The sequence below is a fragment of the Triticum dicoccoides genome, chromosome 7A (assembly GCF_002162155.2).
Source record: "Triticum dicoccoides isolate Atlit2015 ecotype Zavitan chromosome 7A, WEW_v2.0, whole genome shotgun sequence".
NCBI lineage: Eukaryota > Viridiplantae > Streptophyta > Magnoliopsida > Poales > Poaceae > Triticum > Triticum dicoccoides.
In genome coordinates, this window is record NC_041392.1 from 458,797,908 (window position 1) to 458,806,549 (window position 8,642).

At 40.0% G+C, this 8,642-nt stretch overlaps 1 protein-coding gene across 2 annotated transcripts in view; it reads left to right on the forward strand.

Annotated features, from left to right (window-relative positions):
* LOC119329142 (COP9 signalosome complex subunit 3-like) overlaps positions 1–4,240 on the forward strand; it is a 5,115-nt gene extending 875 nt beyond the window's left edge. The window contains exons 2-11 of one of the 2 annotated variants that reach the window (XM_037602139.1): positions 99–220; positions 295–541; positions 620–677; positions 763–852; positions 2,182–2,244; positions 2,797–2,886; positions 3,112–3,270; positions 3,350–3,471; positions 3,779–3,851; positions 3,928–4,240. In XM_037602139.1, the coding sequence (XP_037458036.1) occupies positions 99–220; positions 295–541; positions 620–677; positions 763–852; positions 2,182–2,244; positions 2,797–2,886; positions 3,112–3,270; positions 3,350–3,471; positions 3,779–3,851; positions 3,928–3,999 (1,096 nt within the window). In that variant the 3' untranslated portion in view covers positions 4,000–4,240. The remainder of the gene's footprint in view (positions 1–98; positions 221–294; positions 542–619; positions 678–762; positions 853–2,181; positions 2,245–2,796; positions 2,887–3,111; positions 3,271–3,349; positions 3,472–3,778; positions 3,852–3,927) is intronic. The other variant, XM_037602140.1, reaches the window with a different exon arrangement.
* Positions 4,241–8,642: the final 4,402 nt, after the last annotated feature.

Genomic DNA, 8,642 nt, shown 5'->3' on the forward strand with positions numbered 1-8,642 from the left:
CCCTAACCCCCTTCGAGTCCATCGCGCCGCGACGCTCCAATCTCTCCTTCGCGTCGATCGATCCCTAGCGCATCTAATCGTTCGTTTACTCTCTGCAGGGATTCTTTCGTGTCGTCGTCTGCTAATCTGAGGGCGCACGCCGGCGGGGACCTTCTTGTGACCGTGGCCGATTTCCTCACCTCTTGCTCGGCCGACCAGATACGCATGGCGCCCGACAAATGTGTGTGCCGTGCGATTATCAAATCGAATTGTTCCGTTTCGTTTAGCTGCGGGCTAATCTTTTTGTTTGTGCAGTTTTGAATGTCTGTAGGGTGCTCAAGAACGAGGTCATGCAGCTCAATGCGCCGATCCGAGGGATTGCTCCGCTTCGGGCTGCTGTCCGCAAGATCCAGACATCGTCAGAGCAGCTTACCCCACTCCACGCTGAATACCTGATGCTGTGCCTGCTGGCCAAGCAGTACAAGGCTGGCCTGAGCGTCCTGGAAGACGATATATTTGAAGTTGATCAGCCCAAGGACTTGTTCCTTTACTGCTACTACGGGTCTGTATTAAGTTTGTTGAATGGCTTACGGTTTTTGAGTATGTGTTGACTTGCTTACTAGTTTGCCTTCTCTTGCAGGGCGATGATATACATTGGGCTGAAGAAGTTCCGTAAAGCATTGGAGCTTCTTCACAATGTGAGGCCTTCAACTATGCGACTAGTTTTCTGGGTAGCCGTTTCTCCGTTTGTGCTGTTTACTGAAGATATACTTATTTTTTCAGGCTGTTACTGCCCCAATGTCGTCATTGAATGCAATTACTGTCGAGGCTTACAAGAAGTATGTCCTAGTTTCACTCATTCAGAGTGGACAGGTATATCACTTCTTTGCATTCTATAGTGATTTGTGATGCTGCTTTTAGGAAAAAGTTCCCTTATCGCGTTGGGTTTGGATCAATTAAGGCATGTCTACCCTGCCTAGCTTTGATCGCCGACATTGATGCTTCCTATAGATAGATACACATTATTAGTTGCCAAAATAAGATATAAGATGTACTCCCTCCGTTACTAAATATTTACCTTTCTAGAGATTTCAACAAGTGCCTGCATACAGAGTAAAATGAGTGAATCTACACTCTAAAATATGTCTATATACATCTGTATGTGGTATTCCATTTGAAATCTCTAAAAAGACAAATATTTAGGAACGGAGGGAGTAGTAGTCACCTGCAATTGTTGTTGGGAGAACAAGTTTGTTTCTTCCCAGCTTTAATCAAAAGAAAATCATTTTAAAATGGAATATGTAACTTAAGACCCACTGCCACATAGAAAATAGGAAATCGATCAAATGAAACACCAGAAGAAAGCGATGCATTAATACCAAAGATGTGTCCTATTCATATACTCCCTCTGTCCTTTGAAGAGTGTACTTCCAACTTTGTTGGAGGGTCAAACTATCTCAAAGTTTGACCGAGTTTGTGCAAAAATATATCAATGTTTGTGAAACGAAATACGTATACGATGAAAATTTATTTTATCATGAATCTAATGCTACTAATTTGATGGCATAAATGTTGGTGTGTTATTGTATAAATATGGTCAAACATAAAAAAGTTTGACTTCCTAAAAAAGTTGGAAGTACACTCTTTAAAGGACGGAGGGAGTATGCCACTTGCTTGATTAAGCTAGTTCTAAGATAAGAATGTGAATGACATAGGGCCAAATTTGATGCTAGAATGCTAGATTAATGTAGTATCATATCCCTGAAAAGAGACTACACGTGTTTCAGATATGCTGGCGTTACAAGCTGAATGCATGGACCCCCTCCTCCTATCTTCTGTTGATGGGATAATGCGATAAACCTATTGTGATTTGATGATCATAAATTCATAATTCTTTGTTTTGTTATCCCTAGTTGGTACAAATAGGGAGCACAAATATACAAATTTTGTGAGCGAATGAAGAAAATATGGCAACATAGGCTATTGGTGCCCATATTAGTGCGTGCATATCGTTATCATTAACCGTTGTCCATCATTACGTTGTCCATCATTATTTGTTTGGAACGAAAACAGATGGCCCTGTAAGCCCTTTGCTCTACTGGTGGTTCCGTATCATGTTGAGATAGTTTGTTACATTCGGAATGATTTTGTTGAAGTCTGGTGCGGTATGTCAAGTTGAGATGTATTGAATTTTTTGAACAGGTTCCGTCATTCCCCAAGTACACATCTTCGACTGCTCAAAGGAATCTGAAAAATCACACTCAGGTATACTTCCTTCCTTCCTATGAGTTATAATTTCAAATGTATCCAGTGAAAAAAGGTGTTGCTCTTGCACTCACAAGTTGTTGGATGCAATGTGGTAGACTGGTAGTCATCTGCCCTCCTTAGTTTCTTCATTGGCTTTGGGCGTGATAGTAGTCAAATTAAATTTAGTTCTGATATATTCATAGTATATTTTTTCGCCCTTCCTAGTTTATTCATTGGTTTGGTGCCACGGTAGTCAAATTGATTCAGTTCTGATGAATTTTATGGTGGTTATTCGTGCATTATTCTATCGAATGATGTTTATTGCTTTACTCTATCAGCTACATTTGATTGATTCTTGGTACAATGTGCATTCCTTAGACTTTAAAAATGAACTGACTTAGTTTCATAGTCCTAAGACAATAAGTACACGGATGTCTTGTCACCACTAGTGCCATGCTTTAATAATATGTGCTTTTGCTATAAATGATGTAATTTATCCCTTTTATTACATGATAATCCTTTTTAGCTCTTTCTGGAAGCATTAATGCTGTCTATCTGTTTAATTTTTAGATTTACGTTGATCTGTCTACATGCTATGGTACTGGTAGCTACTCTGATTTGGAAACATTCATCCAGTCAAATGCAGAGGCCTTCCAAACTGTGAGTATTTTCTCTTTCCTTCTTTGTCTAATAAGATGCTCTACTGTTAGTGACTAGTGTCAGTCTGTTACCAGGCATACCCCCGGCTGTACCTACCTCCTTCCTTGCTGGGAACTACTTCTTGTTATTTTTCTATTTATATGCTATATATTACTAAAGAATCTGTCAGTAAGATTTTCATGGCACAGTAATATGCATTGGTTTCTGATTATTTGCATGTTTCAGGATAACAACTTTGGACTAGTGAAGCAAGTGCTCTCTTCAATGTACAAGCGAAACATCCAGAGGCTGACCCAGACCTACTTAACTCTTTCACTTGAAGACATTGCCAGCTCTGTTCAACTTAACACCCCGAAAGAAGCTGAGATGCATGTACTTAGGATGGTAGGTGTTTGTATGCAGTCTGGTGATCTTTAGCATCTACGGAAAGCATTATCACACAATTTGACTTCTATAAATTCAGATTGAAGATGGTGAGATCCATGCAACGATAAACCAGAAGGATGGCATGGTCAGCTTTAATGAAGATCCCGAGCAATATAAAAGTAGTGAGATGGTGGAGCACATCGACTCTTCTATTCAAAGGTACGTGCCTTTTATTTTCTACCGCATACTGTATGTTATATATAAAGTTGTGCACGCTCCTAGATTTCTGAAATTTATCATTTTCCTTGGTACATAGTTCCACTCTTTGCGTCCTATGCATAGTCTCAACGAACATCACTGAGAATTCGAAATGTAGTTACTGGATTGCTTAATTCTATTTTAGTAGGTGGCATGTTTTTTCTATTCCAGAATTTATTCTTAGGCACATGCTGAATTATGATTAAATATGGAGCAGAAACAACTAATGTTTTGTGACTGATTTAACGCTGTAACAAATATTCTTCAGGTTGATGGCTTTGTCCAAGAAGCTGACCTCAATTGATCAGAACATCTCGTGCGATCATGCATTTTTGATGAAGGTTAGCTCTTCAGATTTGCACATGTATTTTCCCTTCTTGCCGTTGCCCTCTGTTGTTTTCTAATATGTGTGAGTAGGTGCAGAGTGGAAGGGAACGTGCAAGATTCGACTATGATGACTTTGACTCGGTTCCACACAAATATTTTTGAGATGATCAGCGCCTTGGGTGTCTCGGAAGTACTACCATCAAGCTAGCCTTGCCCTGAGGTTATTATTGGTTCGACCCGTATATTACAGCCATCGAAGTTTGAACCCTGTAATTTCTGGAATTAAAGGATGGGAGCTTTTGCTTAGGGATAATGATATTCACTCTTAGAATTTGCCCAGCAAGCTTTCATTTTGAGTACCCATTGGTGTTCTTCTGTGCGAAGAAGAATATGGTTGTGTTTACTGCCGGTTACTTGGTTAGGCAAAGTTAAGTCTTTTTTTTTAGTAGAAAGCCAAGTTAGTCCGTAGGACGGACGATCACGTTCGGCCGAAGCGCTTTCCGTCGGTAAGTAACCGGTTTGGCCGTCAGTTTGGTTACAGCCTAAAAAGGTTGAGCTTTTGGTTCCCTAACACAGACCATGTTAAGGTCAGTTGGGGCTGCTTACGCGTCAGGCGACTGCCTGGTTGAGTACCTGTTCATCTGCAACCTCGCGAAAGTTATGGAATAGCAAAACCGAGGTGAGTTGCACACATACACGAGGTAGAGAGCGCTGGAGAACAAGTTTGCTTCCCCGGCTCAATGTCAGGGAGAGCCGTGCTTTAAATCGTCTGCAAAAGTCTCAGGTGTTCGGACTTCTGCCACCCAGCACTCCGGCACCCTTAGGCCGTGTTCGGCAGCCCTCCGCTCCGCGGCTCTGCTCCTGGAGCGGCCGGAGCGGAGCGGCCCGCAGTGCATTTTCCTGGAGTTGGAAAACTGGCGCTCTGTCCGCTCCCCGTATTATACGGAGCTGGAGAGCTGCCGAACATGGCCTTAGCCCACACTTTTCTCCGTATCTTCCCCCACCCTTGTATTTGCACCCTCCTAGCCCGCCGCCACCACCACTCCGGCTATGGCCCATACCTTGTTGGACGTTCATCAGCCCCTCCCACGTGTCTACCCGTCTTATCCTAAAAAATATATATATCTTGTTGGACGTTCACTAGCCCCTCCCAAGTGTCTGCCCGTCTTACCCTAAAAAAAAACGTGTCTGCCCGTCTTTCCCGTCTTTGAGCCGTCAATCACTCTGGATCCGTTCATACCCAGGTATCCTCCGCCCACCGCGAATGCCGTCTTTGCCGTGCACCACACCCGACAAGTGTTTAGACAAACGTCATTGCGTTTTTCTTTTGACGTTCTCGTTATTTCTTTGGAGCAATCATTATGGCGGGATACTTGATGGATGATGAGCTGTTGTGCGATGCGTGGTTGGCTAGAAGTGCGGACTTTGTAGGCACGAAGCAAGTGGTGCAGTGTTTTGGTTAAATGTGCATTCTTGGTTTCATGAGCAAAAACATTTCGCGCCTTATAACTTGTACTCCCTCCGTTCCGAATTACTACTTGTCTTGGATTTGTCTAGATACGGATGTATCTAGACTCATTTTAGTGCTAAATACCTCTATATCTAGATAAATCTAAGACAAGTAATTCGGAACGGAGGGAGTACGATCGCAATGTGAAGTCCCTTGTCCATCGACGGTGCGCCATCTCAAACTCCTGCCATAAAGAATTGCAGTGCGATTGCACAGAAGTGGAGAGAAGGTGGCCATCCGATGCGTCAATCATGAAGATTGTAAGTTTGCTTCTTGTTGCTCTGTATGTTGATCAACTCATCGATACATTTAGTGTTGCAACCACATGTTTTTTTTTATTTTGCATGGTAATATGTATCTCATCATTTATACCGTAAGGTCATAGTACAAGTCACGTGCAGAACGACTTGGCAAAATTAAAAAGACATCAGAAAGTTAGTCTTTGCATAAAGAAACACCACCAAGAATTAAAATTACAAACAAGATCGAAAAATCCTCTGAACTTCAATACGGACTACATATGAATATATATAGACGTATTTTAAAGTGTAGATTCACTCCTTTTACTTCGTAAGCAGTATATATTAAAATCTGTAAAAGGGCTTATATTTAGGAACGGAAAGAGTAGATGGCTAGACTTGTTTGCAAATATTTCGACTTTATCTAATTGGACGTTTTTTCCACGAAGATTTGCAGATTCCAGCAATTTGTAGCCAATTTATGCTGGCTTTTATTTAGACAGAGTAAAACTAAACAAACACTTACACGATCACGTCGAAAGACAAAAAACTATGTCTTCGGACATTGAACACACGCCGACATTGTACACGACTAGAACTCACGTTCCATGTTAGTGCTACTAGTACAAATGCCCGTGCGTTGCAACGGGCTTGAGCTGTGATTTATTAATCAACATGATAACTCACACCGGTGGGACATGGAACCATGTTTTACAAAGCTTATTCATAAAACCTTCCTTAGTTAAATATGGGCAACTTTGTTTACCAAACGACACACCCAGCAAACCTTATACTTCGCAAAGTCCTAAAGAAGTTCTTTGTCATTACACACCATTATTTATATCTAGTTCTAATAAATGTCTATATTAATGTTGCACTGATTATTGCTTCTCGGTTGAATTTTTTCGTTAAGAAGCCAATTTGGCATTCTTTTGATTGAAGAGTAGTTCATGGAATAGTCTCCGAATCAGTTTTCTTTTTTTCCTTTCAAAAAAAGGTTTTTCTTGATAAAAACAAATACTTTATTAAAAAATAGAAAATAGTGAGTTTTGTTTTAGCATTTGTAAATGCATTTTTTAAATGGAACAACTTTTGGCAATTTTGATCGGTTTTTAAGAAGTGTGAATATATATAACGGTGTACTTATTATAAAACTATTTTTACTAAATTGAGTTTTTTTAGATATATAAGTTTGTTGTTTGGTCGGGAATCGTTATTCTTGTATTTTTCATTATTTGGGCTTGGCCCAAACAAAGCACTTACATAGACACTTCACGTACATAGAGAACACTTTGGTATTAAAAAAAGGAGTGTCTATATTACAATCGACTGAAATTGAATTGGCCTTCAATCAAATATGCCAACCATTAACAATCAGACACAAACGGAAATAATAACTTGACTAAAAATACAGGCACTACAAACATGGCACGTTATGTATGACCTATGCGCTCTATGATCCATGAGCAAACAATGGAAGGGCCCAAAAAGCAACACCGCCACGTCAGTACTCTCACGACCTTCTCCAGGTTATTGACAATTTTGTTTTCTTCACAACACTTTTGGAAGAAAACCTGAAATTCTCATGACATTATCAAGGATATGAAGTTGCTTGAAACAGGAACAATTCACAGAAAATAACTGACTCAACTACCAGGACGGACAAGATGCTACACAAAACCAGTTTGATGATACAGGACTGTATAACCGTGAAACTGTAAGTTACAGAAATGTACAGCAAGGCAGCAAGCTATAGAAAGCTTCTTTTAATTTATTTTAAAGAACTAACCTTGTACCATGTTTCCAGGTCCCGCAACAAACACAAGGAGATGAAGCCAGTATTGATCCAGCTTCTTCAAATCCCTGGAAAGTAGGACTTCTCGACAATCTAAGCTTAGACAAGGTAATTAAGAAACATCAAGTAGAAACTTAAATGTAAACACATATTCAGGTTGCATCAGCAACAAAATTCCTGAAAAAGGAAAAAAAAGCATACACTTGTAGCAGGTTAGCTGAAGATGAAGGATCCATCATGTTACGAGGAAATTCATACACTTCAGACAATGTGCCATATGTGTGGGACATAAAGAGAGTAATAATGAAGCTAAGAAAAGCATGGATAACCATCAGTTACGGTAGACTAAAAAGGAAGATGAGTATTTAAATGAAGAGGGTATTGAGAATTTATTGGAAAATGGAAATACTGTAGCCCACGAAGGAAATGTCAGGAACACTAAGAGCATTATAATGCCACACCTGGAAATGGAGTTCAACACAAGAGAAGGACAAGAATTCTTCGACTTATATTTGAGCATCGAGAGCAGCAAACAAGAAGAGGAACCATGAATATTAAAGAATCACAATGAACTGTAACAAACATGGCAAAACAAAAGAAGTAGAAAGAGAAAGTATAGTACCTATTAGAAGGACAACAGTTATAGCAAAATCAGAGTGCTAGGTAGTGATGGTGATCTCAGAAAAAGGTGGCCACTGGAAAATTCACTATCAGCTCACTGTAAAAACAACAGTCACAAAAGAACTACTAAAATTTACAGAAGCTATAGGACCATAAATCCATCATCAATGTATTATAAATTAAACACCAGGAAACTCTAATATACATTCAGACAAATTCATGTGATCAAGCATTCTATATGAATTCACTGTACGAACAACAATGACACACTATATGGAGCTACTACAATAAATTGCAAAATCTGTAGGGCAGTGTAAATCCACCATCACCATACTGTAAATTCAAAATCTATAGGACAGTGTAAAACCACCATCACCATACTGTAAATATGCAGCCAGATTAGTTTGTCTGATGAAGTATTACTCGAGCAGTTTAAATGATGTACCTTGCCTACATGGGTGGATGTAATTCCGATGAAGTCGGCAGTGCGGAGAAATTCCGGCCAGGTTGGCAGAACAACGAGATTTCCATGACTTCGGCAGAACGGCAAGACACCAATGTTGAGCACAGACGAAATTGAGATGTGTTTAAAGTATGACCAGCAGCTGCATTCAGCTCAACTTAACTCAGAAAACAAATA